At 43.1% G+C, this 18,145-nt stretch overlaps 1 protein-coding gene across 1 annotated transcript in view; it reads right to left on the reverse strand.

Annotated features, from left to right (window-relative positions):
* The window catches only part of LOC306977575 (homeobox protein Mohawk-like), a 36,298-nt gene extending 20,305 nt beyond the window's left edge, over window positions 1-15,993 (reverse strand). The window contains exons 1-4 of the mRNA XM_079575966.1: window positions 15,782-15,993; window positions 10,715-10,874; window positions 4,505-4,658; window positions 1,053-1,400 (exon numbers count right to left, since the gene is read on the reverse strand). Coding sequence (XP_079432092.1) covers window positions 1,053-1,400; window positions 4,505-4,658; window positions 10,715-10,874; window positions 15,782-15,966 — 847 coding nt within the window. The 5' untranslated portion in view covers window positions 15,967-15,993. The remainder of the gene's footprint in view (window positions 1-1,052; window positions 1,401-4,504; window positions 4,659-10,714; window positions 10,875-15,781) is intronic.
* Window positions 15,994-18,145: the final 2,152 nt, after the last annotated feature.

Raw genomic sequence — 18,145 nt, forward strand, 5'->3', positions numbered from 1 at the left:
CATATGTGAGTCCCAGCAGGTGCCGGGCCTCGCTGTGAAAAATGTGCTCCGCTCAGAAAGTTTGAAGAATTTGAACACGGAGGACTGCTGCTGTCGCAGGACTTTGACCCTAAAATCCGAAACACATTTGGCCTTGCATTGCAATGTAAGATGTTTATTTCCACGGCGCCACATTAACATATCAAAACTTTTCAATGGCACCGTTGTCATCATCCATGTTGTAAACTCAAAAAAAAGAATGATTTTGCTGAAATAGAACAACAGGTACTGACGTCAAGATTCATTTAAATGAAATGTTCGAAACAAAGCGAATCGTCCCCGAACAAAGTGTACATGTGGGCTGCACACCGATACAAAGTGTAAAACTGAAGCAGTGGCAGCGAAAGAGAGATAAGTGTTATCTCAGTCTGGAGGGAACGCATTGTCGCAGAACGGCCTTCTCCAATGACGTAAACGAGAGCATTTAGAAGATTAGAGTAACTTTAGTGAACTATAGTTTGCTAAGATTTATGCTGAAAGCTTTCAATAGGGTTTATTCCTATGTAAAGTAAACAGTGGAGGGCAGCATTTCACCAGGAAGTGTTGGTGCATTGAGAAACTGAAGAGTCAAAGACAATTTCCCTCAGCAGAAATATGTGAGTGTTTTCTTTAACATGACATGCATACAGTGTTCCTCAGGGCAGGATCAGAGACGTGAGGCCCAACAGTAGTCTCAAAGACAGCATGTTGTGTCTGGACATTGGGGTCAGAGGAGCATTACTCTGTGTGTGTGCGTGCGCTGTGTAATAGAGCATATTTCTGTCCTTTCAGCAGTCACAAGAAACACATTTAGCAACACAAACATTATTAAATTATAGGAGCAAGGTGGGAGAGAACAGTGGGAGCTGGCCGGGCTGGTGTAACACAAAGACGTCGGACAGCTGGAAATAATGGAGACGGAGCAGGAATTCAAACAAAAAGTGCAGATGTGAGGGACCAAAGCTCGCAGTGAAGGATGTCGTGTGTAGTGTCGATTGTGCAGAGGAAAGAATGTGAGAAATGTGGCGTCTTACCAGCGCGATAAACAAAGTTGGCCTCCGCCTCGGAGGAGGAGGGAGAGAGCAGCTCGTCCTCGTACTCGTTGGAGCTGAACGAGCCCGAGTGGTTCCTCCGGCGAGCGTCCATGACGGCGTTGGCCACCATGACGTGGCGCAGCGAGTCGTTCAGGTAGCGGTGTAACAGGCTGCTCTTGTATTTAGGCGGAGACACGTAGTCGTCAGGTTCAGCCGCCGAGCGCAGCCCGGCGCCCATTCCCATGGCCATGCCCATCATGGAGGCGCCCTCTTTCTTTATCACACTCTGGTACATGGGCTTGTTCAGCTCCTCTGGGCCGCTCTGTGTCCTCTGAGCAGTGTCCACATCTGGGATAAAGATGGAGGGAGAAAGGTCAACACCTGTAGCACCGGACATGGACGAAAACTGCCCCAAGAAAGATGTGGTTTTATGTTTCATTAAAGCATATTTCAGTCTCATGTACTGTTTGATTATGAACATTTAGCAAATTACGTGGCAGCTATTATGTTACCATGAATCACTATCCAGCAATGTGTGTGCTGTAACAACACTGTTTTCAAAATGTCCCTTTTAAATCAAACAGACCTTTTCCTATTTCCTTATGTGCTCCATGTTCATAACCACTACCAAAGCAGACTGGTTATTTTAGACTAATCACTAAATACCAGCAGAGGGAAACTTCTCGCAGGCCTTCTGTTCTTGCCCTGTTATTGGCATTGCCTCAAGTACAAAAAGCCAGGTCGAGACTTAAGACATATTACCAAACCATAACGGATGGTAGTCCATTTCCTCCTCATCTAAAGTGCCCGTGCAGAAATAAATAATTTCCAGCGCGCTTTGCGGCTGACGATATTGAACTGAACACAGGTCCCTACCTGATGAAAGAGAGGGGAAAGATAAAACACAGGACTGAAAAAACACACGTCCTCTGGCAGCACAAAATCAGGGAGAAGTTCACTCCAGATTCTGTCGCTGCCAACTCTGTAATTTTGTAATTTAGGCAGGTTGGACATTTGATTCAGTCTGGGCCGAATTAGAATTATAGCTCCCACATATCAAAACCACATGTAGGTAAACGCCTCCCTCTCTCTCCTTCTCCCTGCTCTGTTTGAGGAGGAATCGTCTGTCTGAATGGGTACGTCTGGATGTTGACCACATAGGCTGTACAATAATAATAGTCATGATAAGGCAGCGCTGAGTTAAAGAAGTAAAACAGTCCTCCAGAAAACAAGATGTGCTGTGTCCCCTGGTAGTCACACCATCTCACAAAAGTAATTTAAAACTGGTTATGGAGGAGTTAGCGTAGATAGCATTGACCCTAAAATGGAGCCTTGGGGAACACCCGTTACAAATACAATAATGGGCCTGAAAAATGCGACAAGATTAGGCATTCACGGTTAGATAAAGTAACATTGTAAGAAGCTATATTCTGGTAATAGAAACAGTTAGCTCTGCACTACTGTACGTGTCAAACATGCTGCTCATTTAGGGACAGCAGGAATGTTGGCCGGGTCAGTGGGGTCAGCTCGGGGCCCATAAATAGCCGGTGAGACAAAAGCACAGGCTTAAGAACATAATGGCGGGCTCTTTGTTGGCGCCCTCACAGAAGTGGGAGCAGCCTGCGGACAAGCTTCACGACCATAATGTGACAAGGAGAAGAGTCGGGCAGATATACCGAGCCTCTGGTGGTACAGCGGCCTGCGGCGCACACAATGCAAACAGCGCGCGCACATTCCACAGTCAGCCACACGCTCGGCTGCTCCCCCTGGGAAATGTAATTAAAGATTCCTCACACCAAAGCACTCGTCCGCTTTGTTCGTCTCTCAGTGCGTGAGGGCATGTGTTTGACTTTTTTTTTCTCTCTTAAGGATCATGTTTTAGGGCTCGGTCTCCCTGGAGAATCAGCAGTGTAGAACTGAACATATCAAACTATATCACAACTAAATGTATCAAACTAAACTAAACATATCACAATAACATGAAGGTCCTCCATGTGCACTGGAAAAGGAGAAGGCTTTTCAGGATTACATTTTTTTCTCCTGAAATATCAGAATTTGTGCTTAATTTGAGTAGGTGTGGACCATCTTATCGCCAATGGAACAAGAATGTTTTTTCTTGCCTTTGACTTATTCCTGTGACTGTGAAGGTTCCCTCCAAGTGCTCCAGTTTCCCCTGCCTCTAAAAATATGTACAATAGCTTCCCTGTGGGGCCAGGACTCCCCCGGAAATGGTGAAATCTCAATGGGATTTTCCTGGCTCAATGAAAAAGTGAAAATGGCCATGTGCTCATTCTGACTTATTTTTGTCCTGTTTTATAATGTTGCCAAAATATCACAAAGTAAAACATAGCATTTGCGTCTCCCTTTTGTCGCTCATGTCGTGTAATGTTTTCAGTATGTTTGCAGTAAATAGTCGCTGACCGAGCAGGCAGTCATTTCCAATTGCAGCCTGGGAGACAGAGGTTGGCTCAGCGGGGTGTCCTAATCACAGTGTGTCGCAGCCCGGCGTCTCAGCTGGGCCACACACTCTCCTCTCTCACAGCAGCAGCAGCAGCTCTGCCGGGACAAACCTGGCACAACCTTTGGCCTTCATTCACTTCAGGACAAGGATTACAACGGCGGGGCACGGACGAGGATGTAAGGCTGAATTACAGGTCACGGTGGATGGAAAATCATAACTTCAACAAGCAACGCCATTCCATTCTGACGTGGTGGAATCCGTGTGGCAAGATTTAGTGAAATGAACTGAATTTCAGTGAATTTCAGTGAATTTCAGTGAATTTCAGTGAATTGTGATTTAGTTTCGAATTGTGAACGTTGCAGGTGAGAAATCCCATGGGGTCAGATGAAAAGTATATAGTTAATCTGCGGATTTTGAGAAACGACTATATCAAAATCAGATAATGGACTGTAAGCGATGTGGTGTTCAACATTTGCGGATTATATCTTGGATTTTTACTAATGTGTGTATGGTTTCATTTGTTGATATATTAGTTAGAAAGATTTTATGATATTAAAAAGAGGATTTTGGATCGTTGGTTTTTGAATAAGATATTTAAAAAAAAAAAAAAAAAAAATCAGGTAGGAATTAAATATTGAAAATCCCTCTTTCAAAATAGTCCAAGAATGGAAAGTTTGGAGTCTGTCGGAGCTACTAAAGTGGAGATCTTGTTGCAAGAGTGGAGTGACAATAACATTTTGAGAAAACCGACCTAAAGTTTTGTTTCTCCCGTCTTTAGCCGCAGCTGTCTCCCAGAAATGAAATGACCATTTGACCAATGTAGTACACGGGGAAACCAAATAAATCAATATTTGTGAATGAATAGACATGGAAATCCTGGAAATCTCAGAATCTCCGGCTTCCAGGATATATCTGATGCTCATTTAATGACAAAATGTCATAAAATAAGCATCATTTCCTGAAAACGATTTGCAAAGGAAAGCGGACTGACCCTCGGAGCAGCTGTCGTCGCTGCTCACGCTCAGCCTCTCGGCGTTGCCCTGGACGTATTTGTTGTAGAGCTTGATCCTCAGCGCCCAGCTCAGGTCCGGCTGCCTCACCGTGTTCTTCAGTCGCCTGCGGGCATTGGCAAACCAGTTCGAGACCTGCGCATGAGATGGAAAAAAAAAAAAAAGAGCTAATGTCATTACACGTCCAAACAACCTCGCGTCCAAAGCAAAGCAGAGACCGCGCCGTGTGTGAGAATGGAAGTCTTTCTGGGCCTGCTTCTTCTCATTCACAAAAACAAGAGCGGGATGAAAAGAGTTGGGTTACAAAGCGGCTATCTCAACCCGGCGTTCGAGAAACATCCCAGGCGCCCCCGGAGTGCATCTTCTTCGCATCAGTGGCCATGTAGAAACACTTTAACACTTTCCAAATGCAAAAGCGACGTTCCATTTACCGACGTACATCCCCGCTGCTTATTCTGGACGCTCGCTCCGACTTGTAATAACAGATTCTTTCCAAACGGGGCCTTGAAGATGCAATAAAAAAAGGACACTTGAGCTGGTGCGCTCGCTTTCACAGGGAACAGAGACCATTAGACGTTATACAAGAATAACTTTTCATGCTCTATAGACTTCAAGCGGCTTATTGAGGGCCTGGGACGGTGAACTCATGCTAGAGCGCTTACTTTTCTGATCTGGCTTTTGGTTTTAGGTTTCTCATTAAATAAGATCGTCGCATACGCTTCGCGCTGTAGGCCCGAGGGGGAAGCGGCAATTCTGTGCAGAAAAGCGAAATCTGGAAGGTGGGAAAAGGTGGAAGGGAAGAAGGCAGAATCGCAAACTAATGCCTTTTGTTTGTTTTGTGATGCTCAATTGGCGTATTTTGCCTACAAAGGAGCGTGCGTGGCTTATCTGTGTATCATTCTGCCAGAGTGCAAGGCCAGAATCACTCAAAGTTTCTCCGTGCTCTCTGCCAACATTATTTCCTGTCTCTGAGCTTTCCGAAGGCCAGATAATCACTAATTTCACATTTTTTTGTAATATCGTTTTTCGAGTCTTGCATCGGCGAGTCCATTTCGTGTTGTTGTCGAATAGGGCTAGGGCGGGGTAAACATTAAACAATACCAGTATGTTATTGGGAAATAAAGTTTAGGTTCTACTGGTATCAAAAAAACCAAATGAAAAATCTTCTGCATTTTGATGCTGTTGGAAGGAAATGACTATTTTTTTAATAAATGATTATTTTTTTTCTCTATTTTTTTGCCCAATGTTTCCCCCATTTTCCCCAATATTTTCCTCCATTTTTTCTTGTTTTCCCATTCCCCCCTAATTTTTGTTAAATATTTATTACTAATATTTTCTCCCATTTTCCCCCTATAGTTACACCTTATTTTTCCGCGCATTTCCTGACATTGGAGAACCCAGTATTGTTAATTTGCATATCTTCCACACATTATTGCTCTGTCTTCTGGTATCGGTATCCAAAACCAATATTTGGTATTGAAAAAAGAATTAACGGTACCCAGCCCTCAAGAGGACCCATCATTGTTGCCTTCATTTAGTCTTCAGAGTGGAAGCAGAACATTGGCAGTTTACCTTTTATAATTTTTTTTTAACTTGCAATCAGACTAGTTATTGGCAACCACTCGAAGGATTGAAAAATACGGTATTGGACTAACACTAGATGGTAAAATAGGATTATAACCGTAATCACAATTGGTTTGAAATTGCATGTAGCAAATGCAGAGAACAACGTTTTGTTTTTTTAATAGTTGTGAAATGAAAATTATTCGGTATACTGAATAAGCAGTGGATTGTGTCCCTGTAATTATTCACCTTCTACGTCCCTGTGGTGGAAGCATTTCTGGTTCGTGGTAGCACTTCCAAAATCAAATGGGGATTAATGGAAAAACGTTGATGTTGCCTCAGACTGATCACAGAATAGCAATTAAAAAAAAAAGTGGTATCATATTATTTTTGGCGATATTTTTGTGTAGCTGAAGTTTGATCTGCAGCCAAGCTAGATGAAGCCGCCCACTGCGAGCTCCTGAACAAGGTGAGTAAATATTTTTTATCGATTGTGTTTCTTAGCAATACTGTGATAGTGACCCTGGAAAGTGACCCTGAAAGTTGGGAAACATGCTTATAAACACATCCCTGTGAGGAATGTGAACGTTAGAAATGCATTAGGAAAGTTGGGAATGAATTTGGACAAAATTTTCACTCTAACAAAAACAAAAATCAAGTATAGGGCCTTTAAGTGTAAAAAAAAAACATGTTTATCCTGTAGTTGAGACCTCTACAAACAAGCAAAACAAAGTGGTCATCATCATTTAACCTCTTAACTCCCACCTGAACAGATCCTATTTTCTCCAGTTTGGCTTTACCCTAATCAAAAAGCTTCTTGGGAAAAAAGCACCAAAACAGCCACACAAAATGAGAAGAAAACAAGGATGTAAACGCGACAAAAATGTGACAAAAATTCAACAAAAAATCAACAAAAATGTGACAAAAATTCAACAAAAAGTAACAAAAAGCTCAACCAAAAAGTGACAAAAATGTGACAAAAAATTCAACAAAAAGTAACAAAAAGCTCCACCAAAAAGTGACAAAAAAGTGACAAAAATTCAACAAAAATGTGACAAAAATGTGACAAAAATTCAACAAAAATGTGACAAAAATGTGACAAAAATTCAACAAAAATTCAACAAAAATTCAACAAAAATGTGACAAAAATTCAACAAAAAGCTCAACCAAAAAGTGACAAAAATTCAACAAAAATTTCACAAAAACTCAACAAAAATGTGACGAAAAAGAAAAAAGAAAAAAGAAAAAAAGAAAAAAGGTGACACAACACAGCAACAATGCGAGGAAAAAGATCAGCTTTGTGGGTCTTAGCTTTCAAATGAGGTGTTACACAGCCAAACGAGGACAGAATGCATTTGGTTTAGGCGGGTGGTAAGAGGTTAAAACATGAATCGCACGTCGAATTACAGCTGAAATCCTGTGTAGAAAATCACAATAAACTGTTTTCCAAATCATGACGCCATGAAGGATGTTTTGAGGAAAAACACTTAGGCCAGATCGCTAAGCCCCGTGTGGACTACTTGAGTCGTGTCGGGGCCGTGTACCGTAGAGGGGACTGTATGAGCCACAGCCAGACGGCCGAATGTCCAATAATGGAGCGCACGGGTATAAACTGTGAAGATTGTCCTAAACACACTGGGAACGCACTGGGCTGTTGTGAAGAACATGACAGATTTAGTGACTCCAACACCTGTGGGGCCCGGGTGGAAAGAGCGCCGGGACGGATGCGTTCTCCGTTACTGGCAGCCGGGACCGTTGGAACAACTGTGTGGTGTGAATGGGACAGGGGAAAGAACATGGGGCGGAGGCTGGTCTGAGGGATGTTACTCTCATCGAAAAAGGACGTGAGAATGGGGCTAAAAACAGAAAGTGTGAGTGACATTTGGTGCAACTTTACTGCATTCATTCGGGTTCATTCTCAGATGAAAATGCATGTTTAAAGTGATAGTCTGTAAGATTGCGTGCAAAATGAGGAGAGCGAGAAATAAAAAAAATAAAAACAATCAAGTCCACCGCTCCCCTCCAGTTTGGACCAGAAAGCCAAAATGAGGAGAGAGAAAGAGATGTGAAAAGCAAATGATCAAGCTCCCTCCCCCTCCCCCTGATTGGATCTGATAGGCCGGTAACGCTCATTGGTCAAAGTCATGGCAGGGCGGATTCTGATTAGTGTCTGAGACCATCGAAGGGAGGGACTTTAAAAAGAATAATTACTCAATATAACATACGTTGCGTTAAATCGTAGGCCCAGGTGGACAATTATAAGCAATCTATTACATTTGTCAAACATTTAAACTTACAGACAATCACTTTAATGCTTTTAATTAGGTAGGCAACATCGATTGGGTCGAGGTATCCAGATTCAAAGCTTGACACAATCTGGAAGCTCGTCTGAAGCGTGATTGTCAGGCGGATAACCCCCCGTCAGAACATCGGTTTGTATCAAAACTAGCATGAGGGCTTTCGAGAAGATTCATAATACGAAGAAATGAAAACAAATGAATGAGAAACAGTGCAGACTTGGTCAAAGCAGCAAGGAAAGCACTAAATGTTGTCAATCAGAGGAGAGAGAAGTTCAGAGAAGTGAGGAATCGGCACGCCTAGTCTTCAACAGACACGGAGGACTCCAGATTTCGAACCAGGCCATATCCAGGGACAAGCTCATTGTCAAAAACAAACATGCTGCTGCTCCGGACAGATCTTTATTTTCAGAAATGAACGGACTACTTCCCAGGTTTCAGAGGAAATGAGTAAAACCTTGAACCTGGACAAAACGAACAGCCGTGCTCATATCTGGAGGAGTCCTTTTTGAGTGAGCGTTTGCATATTTATTCAAAGCTGCTGATGCTAATGACCAGTGAAGTGGCTATGTTAGCACAACGTTACCGACGGCCGGGCTTTGGAGACGAGCCCGACCCCAGCTTCAGTAGCACACTCCACTTAACGCTACAAAATCACTCTTGGATCAAATGCAGCTTTTGAAAATATGGATCTAAAATGGCAGACGGGGAAGCCAGCAAGTCACTCACACTGTCGGCTGATCGCCCCAAAGGGTAAAGTAATTAGCCTGTTACCGATATCCCGACTTTGTACCGAAAGGGCAACGACTGACAAGTAAATCTCGAGAAATATGCTCAATTCTTGATCAGCAACCAATCCATCACTGAGCTGTTTTCATTCCATCTCCAGTCAGGACGTTGTTCCAAGTCTGTCTTTAATGATGTGTACATAAGATTGGAGATAAGTTTTTAAAATAACACCGAATCAAAGTGATGGACGGGGGGAACTGTAACCCTTGGACTTCACATGTGCCGTTTGGGTGTCATATCGTGTGTGAGTAGCACCAAAACAAACAGAGCAAGCGTCACGAGGAGCCGATTATAGGAACCGTGGGCCGAGAGCCTGTAAAAGCGTCCGCCGCAAACTCGCCGAGGTCCCGCTGCCCCGAGAGCGTCTGCCAAGTGATACTGTACGCAGCTGCAGGCACCAGATGCTGAGAGCAGTGTGAGGGGTCAGCAGCAGGGGGAGTCATGGAGTGAGAAGTTCAATAAAAGTGTTCAGGGGGAAACTAAATGAGGGAGTCCCTTAAAGAGCACATCTGAATGTTCTTCTCATGGTTCATTCTTAAAAGCCAAGGTCCTAAGTATCTACGTGAGGTCAGCAGCCTTTGGTTTGCAATCTGTTCCCAGAGTACGGACTCAACACAAGGACAAATGAACTTGAACGTTTTGATCAACAGGACTAGGTTGTCTTGTCATCCAGGAAACTTCTTTTACAGGACAGCTACACACTTCATTAGGGTTCGTTTGCACTTTTCTATTGATGCTCATCCCTTCATCCTTCATCAAGCTGGTTTTAAACTCTTGTCCTCAGGGAAGGAGCTTGATCTCCAAAAACATCACCATTGGAGATCTAGTCTAGGTATAACTACTATAGCCTACCGGATTTTTTACTTTACTTTTTTGACAATCACTGAAAGGATCTTTAGTTGTGGCTCTAAGTCATTTCTAAATGTAGGTAGGCATTTCTAACATCCCAAACCTTCACACAAACACACTGAAGGACTAAGTTGATTAATCTACTGGACACAAAGAAGGTGTAGTTTTTAAGATGAGAGGTGAAACATCCTCAACAACCCAGTGCAGTTCATGTCTTTGGAAACCTTTTACTACTATCTATATTTTCAAATATCGCATAATCTTTTGTTGTTTTAGCCTCGTGAAATTAGAGAATGAACTACTCAAAAATACTTCAAAATGACTGCTCATTTTCAAACTCAAAGTAAAAATATTTCACGTCTTTTTTGAGAATACTGTGGATAATGAATGTTGATAGAAGAGTTGGGAGATTTATCGTTTACTACAAATATCGTGGTGAGTAGACCCGACTGGCCTGCTTTAAATTTGTCCGACCGAACACCTCTTCGCCTTCGAACCCTCCGCGCTGTGTCTGGCTTCTAACAAGTGCTCTAAAAATAACCCATCTTCCAAACGGAGCAATCGCTTTTCCACATCAACCACATTTATGAAAATTAGAAGGAAAAAGTCCCGGCTGCCAGGAGCTCTTTGAGAGAATATTGCCTTGGATGCGCTGTGAGAAGTGAAAAATGAGAAGTGTGTGCTGCTCCAGACCTGCACGAGGGTCATCTGCGAGCCCAGGGCCAGCAGGATCTTCTCCGTCTTGGTGGGGTAGGGGTTGTCCCGGTGCTTGTACAGCCACTGTTTGAGCGGGCGAGCCATGTCCTGGAGGGCCTGCCGCTTGTGCCGCACTTTACCACCGTTCGGACGCCCGCTGGACAAGAGGAGAGATGGAAGAGACGTGAATGAAGAATCAAAATGACAAATCTGTGTAAAACTGACAGCAAAACCTGCAACAGAATGTGCTTTAGACCATGTTTTTTGAGCTGCGTCTATATTTCCAAGGCAATTTAGATCGAATGCCTTTTGGAATAAAATGTAATACTTTCTAATGACATTTAAGGCCTTAATTTTAGCACAAAGTTGAATGACTTTCCATATTTTCCAGGGGCACTATTGCTGTTAAGATACTTAAATGCATTCTCTGGGCTTTTCAAACCACTCTGTACAACTCAGCTTCGGTATTTTTGTCATATAGAATTACAATCATGGATTTAGGGTGAACATGGACGGTGTAAATAGCGCTGCACATTTTTTTTCGGCCAGATATTGAGATTTGGTTTGCGATTTTTTTTCAATTTCATATACAGCCTATAGCCTAGGTTTTATTTTCATGCAATTGATCATTGAGCCGCATATACAGCTACTTCTAAAACCATTAAACATCACGGTACTCATTTTAGCTTCACGTAGCAACAAGACACTAATCTGCAAGGAGTTTTGATTATTCTGATTGGGCCTACACATGCGCTCCATAAGACCTGTTGTAAAGACGAGACAATAAGACACAGCTTAATACAATGATACGTGCATAAGCGATGAGTGGAGGCAATCGGCTTTTTTTGACCACCTCAACCCGCTCCACAATTAAACGATCATCCCATGACCCAACCCGGCCCGCCAGACACATGTTGTCTGTTGCTAGCTGTGAAAATAGCTCGCAGTTTGTCCAGCGTAAGGCGCACACGTGGAGTTTATTTATAGCGCACTGCGGAGCATACAAACTTTATTGTTCTGCAGAACCCCTTTGATCGGCCGGCGGACCAAAGGCAGCGAGATGATTCTGATGCCGGACACGTCGATCACTCAAACGGCGGAAAAAAAATCAGCCTTGTGCGGCTACGTAGCGAAAACCCCAATATCGACCCGATAAAGGTTAATCGCGCAGCCTCAGTTGTTAAGGTTATGGACTAAAGTCTTTTGGAGCATCGTGGGAAAACCATAGATGATGTCTTGAGTTGCAGCACAGAGTTTAAAGCTCAACCACCAACACCAACCTATTCTGGAAACCTCTGGTCTAGAATATACTATCTGTACTACTTAGATAGAATGAAAAGTAGCTTTACAAAACACAAGTAACGGGCAGCAGACTCTATCTGGAAGGGCTCCTGCAAATTGAAGCCATTTTGAACAAACTAACAACAAAACGGCTAAGAGTAGCAGTAGATTTAAAGTAAAAGAACTTTAATGTGTGGTTTGAGTGCATGTATTATTGCACTGAGCGAGAGGTGCAGTAGGTGAACAGTCATATCTCTGTAACGTCAAGTGTCCCAGCGTGATGTCTTGTCCGCGCCTCTGTTCGTTATGACACTTGAAACGAGCGCGGTGTTCGCTGCACAATCTTCACACCCGGCGCACGGTAATTAGTCCGGGAGCGGTTTGACGGAGTCAGACGGACATGGAGACGTCGCGAGTCCGGAGGGAGACCGCTGGGAAGTTTATCCTGCAGTGGCTGTCCGCAGACCAGGCAAACAAAAACACTTCGCTTCACTTTTCGCACAGAGACGGGCCGGAGAACAATGTAGCGGGGTCAGGGTGCGAGCCAAGCCTTTCACACAAGGACAGACAAACAGCTGAAATTATACCGCTGGGTTTCCCTCACTGAGGACAACATGCAAGTCCAGGAGATGCTATTTAAGACTCTGACATTCTAGGTTACTTACAGTAGGCCGCGAAAGATGAATTATGCGTCACTTGATTTGTGAAAAAGCAAGAGGTTTTATTGTAAATATCAAACACACAAAGAGGACTTATGCAGACTCAAGTTTTTGGAGTTTTGAACCATGTTACACTCTCGTTCCTTTGTCAGAAACATTCCTGGTGTTTTTGCTTCTTTCACATAGTAACACTGTTCACTGCCGCTGTCTCGTTTTCTGCTGATGAAGCACTCCCTGTTCCTGAATTTGTTCCAGAACAGATTGAACACAGAAGCATCCTCTACATTTTTTTGGGGGTCCCAAACAAACCTTCCCTGAGCAGTCCTGCACTCAAACGACACTCATTAGGACGTCATTGATTTGTTAGCGCGCTGTTAGCAAAAAACGAGAGCTTGACTGTTTCCAAACAAACAATTCCCACGGCTGCCTACAGACTGCGATCCGACCAAACGCGATGCTGACAAAAATGCTGCATCTTGGCTGCATCTTTTGAAGTAACTGCACTTGTTAGAGTCATTTTATCATACATTAATATTTATTTCTACTTATTCATATCATAATGAAGTATCAGTCCTCTTTCTTCCTTTTTATATGGTTCTTTAGAAATATTAGGACTTTTACTGTTTAGGACAGTTACTGTTTATGCAGCAAGTGTCAAAATACGGCATGTTTAATGTCTAATGCCAACAAATCTGAGCTTATTTCATTTAAGATTTGATGAATTCATGAAACAGAGAAATAAGGGGAAATTACGATATTCAAAAGCTAATTCAAAGCAACAATACAGCAACATGATGCTTTTTTAATGATATTCAAGGCAATTAACACATTATTTAAAGTGATAATCTGTAAGATGAGGAGAGAGTGACAGTGAAATTAAAGTAAACTATCACGTTCCTCCCCTCCTGATTGGACCAGAAAGTCATTCCTCATTTGAAAACTTTAAAAAATAAAAAATCATCACAGGAAAGCTCGTCTGATTGGTCAAAGTGACGGCCTGTGGATTCTGATTAGGGACTGCAGTCTTTAGAACAAATATTCGTATTATTTGATATTACTTGCGTTATGTCAAATTTCAGATCAAGGCGGGCAATTGAGGGCAATCCATTTAATTTGCAAAAGATTTAAAATGACAGACTATCACTTTAATGTTAACACTTTTTATTGCCCCGCTGAAACCCTGGTAACTGTTCTACGTATACAAAATCTGATTTATGTTTAAGTGTTGATGTAGAACTGACAAATCCTAAAGTGAAGTGAAGTAACTGATATTTTTAAAGAATCCACCATGAAAGAAGGATAAAAGAAGCAACCCTCAAGATAACACACAAGAAAATTCTCACTTTCAACGAGATTACTCCAAGCAGTACAGTTACTTCAACAGACCGAAATACTACTACCCACTTCTCTAGTCCAACTCCAGTCCCACCTGCAGCTCCTGTAGGTGTCACTGTGGCGCCGCGCTTCCCTCCTCCTCCTCCTTCCTCCTCCTCCGCTGCACATGCTCCGCACTCGGAACGCTGAACAAATATTTCCCTTGTAATCTTGCGTGGCTGCGTGTGCATCCCAGAGAGGCACATATATCCACTTGCACTTTCCCCCACACACCCGCCCGCGCTCCCCCCCCAAGCCTTAACTCCTTTGATAACGCGGCAGACCTTGCGGAAAAAAAACAAAACAAAACAAAAAAAAACATTCACAGCGACATTTCCACATTCCCTTCCACCTGCTCCCTGCTCCTCCTCCGCCGCCGCCGCCGCCACTTCGCTTCCAGACGGGCCCGACCACACAGAAAGCTGAAGGACAGAACCATTCATTGGAAGCAGATGGGAAGCTTTTTTTTTTTGGAGGGGGGGGGAAGCGCTACTGCCATACATTTCTGACCCACTTATTAATTTCCAAAGATTAGCTGCGAACAACAACAGCGGAATGAGAAGCAGGCCCAGCGGAGAGAGCCGAGGGAGCAGCTGCCGGAGATGGAAACGCTGTCGTCTTCTCGAAACGCCGCGGCTTATTTTGACAATGAGAGCATCCGAAAAGAAAAGAAAAGAAAAGAAAAGAGAGATGACGTTCCACGAAGCTCGAGCAAATAGTTTCAGAGGCAAATTACCGAAAAACAAAGCTGACGTTTTCTGCTCGTCCCGTCACTTGTCGCTTCTGAACAGTGACTGAGCAAAGTCGAAGAGGAAAAACACTGAAAGTACTAGTTGGCTCAATGCAACAGGCAGAATGTAAAACAGTGAATATTCCGATTACGACCCTTGAAAGTCGACAATAAATCCAAGCTTTGCATTTGTTCTGTGTCAGATTTATTCACAGTGAGACGCTACAGAGTGTGTTACATTGAAAAGTTACTCCAGTACCTATGCGAGTATTTGTAGAGCAGATGAAATAGTGGCTCCTGTTGTTTTTGGACCACGTGTAAAGTAGTTTCTATGCAATATTTGTTCATAAAAATGTGTATTGAAACTGCATTTTTGTATAGTTGTAATTAAAGGTTATGATAGGCTACATATATTTGAGTTTTTGTCAAGAAAATAAAAATCTATTTTGCCTCCCTTCCCCAAATCGAGCTCTACATGTGATTTAAGCGACTTATGTTGAAATATGCAGACACACGAATATAGCTTTAGTTTAGATCTTGCACATGCACCGGCTGCTTCCAATCGAATATGATTTTTTTTAGGCATCTATAACAAGGTTTCTACAGGGAGCAAAAGGTCAAATTTCATGCTTTTTAACACCACAGATGCAAAAACTGTGCACATTTCATTTCTCACTCTTTGCAAACAATATTACATTCCATCGAACAGAGGACTGAGGGGAATTACGGATGTTTCAAAGCTAATCGGATGCACCTGACAACTTTTGAGCAGAAAAGTGTGCACAAATTCAGCCAAAACTGCAGCTGTGTGTTTTAAAGCATCGTTTTTGTAGGAACTTTCAGTAAAGACAGTCAATGTTTTCCGAGAAATTACGATTTGAATTCAACTTAATGCTTTTCTAATGACGTCTAAAGCCATTTTGGCACCGCGTGATGTAGGAAAAGCTCGATCTTATAAAAATGTTGAAAAAAAACCAAGACAGAATTCGGCAAACTGCTAAAGCCGGCGTGAGCACGTACCCGTTGCGCCTGTGCCTGATGGCCTGGTGGTCGTCTCGGATGCCCAAGTTGCCCGACAGCAGGTCCGGGTGATGCTGATGCCCGTCGATGACCTCCAGGTAGTTCCTGCTGGTCATCTCCACCTCCTGAGCCTTCTCCTCGAACAGGACCTGGCTGCTCAGCTTGTTAAAGACGATGGTGTTCATGTCGGCGGCAAAAAAAATAGTCCTTCAAAACTTTCTCTCGTGAACAATAAAAAAAGATTAAGAAAAAAAAAAGTCAAATTCCTTCTTGAGCGTCGGTCAAAGCGTCCCCGAGTCACTCCTTGAAAGGAAACGGGGACAGTCATTAATTGGAAAAAAGACAAACAAATTCACTAATCACTTGGTGGATAAAAAAGAGGAGAGCTCCTGCACACTTGTCACGCTCCCTCCAGCTCGCTGCCTCCTGCGCCGCTGCGGTCTGTCACTGTAAACCCGGAGCGGTTTATTTTGCTTGCCTCGCTTTAGCTCTCCCCCCTCCACTTTTTCCTTTTTTTTTTTTTATAAGAGAAAACAAACCAAAACGCGCCGGTTGGTTCCACATGTGTGCGACATTTAAACTTTTCACGAGCCTGCTTCCATTAAAACATCCCGCGGTTGCAACTACATCGGCAATAATAAGGCTTTACAGCAACTGCGGAAAGATGAAGGTGATCAATGGGAAAGTTGTGTTTAGCCAGTGAAGTTTATTAGCTTATCTTTATATTCATATGTTCCATTTAGGCTAATTAGCAAAGGGGCTAGCTCAAATTAGAACTAACCTAATGACTATTTCTGTTAAATAGCGTCTTTGAGTGTCCAGAAAAGCGCTATATAAAACCGATGCATTATTATTATTATTCAATTTCCGGCTCCTTAACCATCCAAACATATCCTATATTAAAAAAACCTTATTGTTTCCTAGTTTTTTATTGCACAAATTCATGTTACCGAAAGATCTGCAAACTAAACTGAGCTTAGCCTATATTTGTATATAATTTTAATTTCATTGCGTGTAATAGCCGATGCAAAACCATGAAACTGAAACCATTAACAAATATTTTTTAATAAAAATGTTAAAAAAAAAAAAAAAAATGGTGCCTTCCGGGTTCCCTCAGGTTTTGTTACACTATCAATATTCATGGCATAACACTTGCTAGCATCACTCTTTTATCTCCACAATTTAGTTTGTAAATGACAAACCTGGTCACTCTATTAGTCTCCCATAAATGTCAATGTCCTATCAGTAGCATAATAACTTTTTAAACATTTCCCCCCCTTCAGTAAGTCATAAGTCTCTAAACCCAAAATAAAAGTGAGCTTAGGTGAGTTACCTGTCCCAGACCCCCCTCGCGCTCTCTGCAGTGATTGAGCTCGTGCAGTAATCCACCATCCGCTCACATGTTCCCCACGCTCGCGTCTGCAGCTCGTACCGCACGCGCAGCCCGGTCCCAGCGCTCTTTATACCGCGCCCCCCCCTCCTCCTCCTCCTCTTGATGTGAAGAAGCCTCTGATGTGTGCGCGAGCCGCGAGACGAGACGCCGCCCCGCCCGGGAGTCTGAATACAGCACCGTTCTCGTGTTACCCGCGGCTCGGTCCCAGGCTGCGTACATAGAGCGGATGGACTACACGGCTTCAGGGGCGGGAGCCGGGGAGGGAGAGAGAGAGGCTACATGAACACGGGGAGGAAAGAAGGGAAAGGGAAGGAGGGAGGGAGAGGCGGAGGGAGGGAGGGAGGCTGCAGCTACTGTACAAGCGGCCGGGATGCTGCTGTTGGTGACTCAGGGAACTGACATGCTAATAAGAATATGCTAATGTATGCTAATTACTCTCGCATTAAAATATTTTGTCTATTGGCCATTTTTCTTTTCGAATTCAGCCTTTTCTTCGACAACTTAATCATGGATAGTGTATAAGACCAATTAAAACTTTTAAAGAACAAATGAATGCGGGTCAAAAATTGAGATCCACTGTTTAATTTTTTTTTTTTTCAAGGGTCTCCTTCTCTAAATGGCATATGAATAACTTATCATTGTGCAGCATCGCCAATAACTTTAGCAATCGTTTTCTTGCACTCAAACATATGCAATATTTAGTTCTTCCTCTTTTTAAGTGGAGTAGCCTAAATAAAATACTTTGGATCGACTGAGTTTGCGATTGAGCCACGGGAGTCGAACGTTTTCCAAATCCTTTCCGAATCCGAAACATTCAATTACATGAATTGATCGATAATGTGAGGCATTATGAGCATCACATACCTCCAGTCAATGCTCGCTTCCGAGAGGGCCACGCCTCCACCTCAGCCATCAGCGTAAGAGCCGCACCTCCGTAGCAGCCGATCACCGCCCTCGGTCCTGCTTTTAAG

The sequence above is a fragment of the Gobius niger genome (assembly GCF_951799975.1).
Source record: "Gobius niger genome assembly, chromosome: 18".
Lineage (NCBI taxonomy): Eukaryota > Metazoa > Chordata > Actinopteri > Gobiiformes > Gobiidae > Gobius > Gobius niger.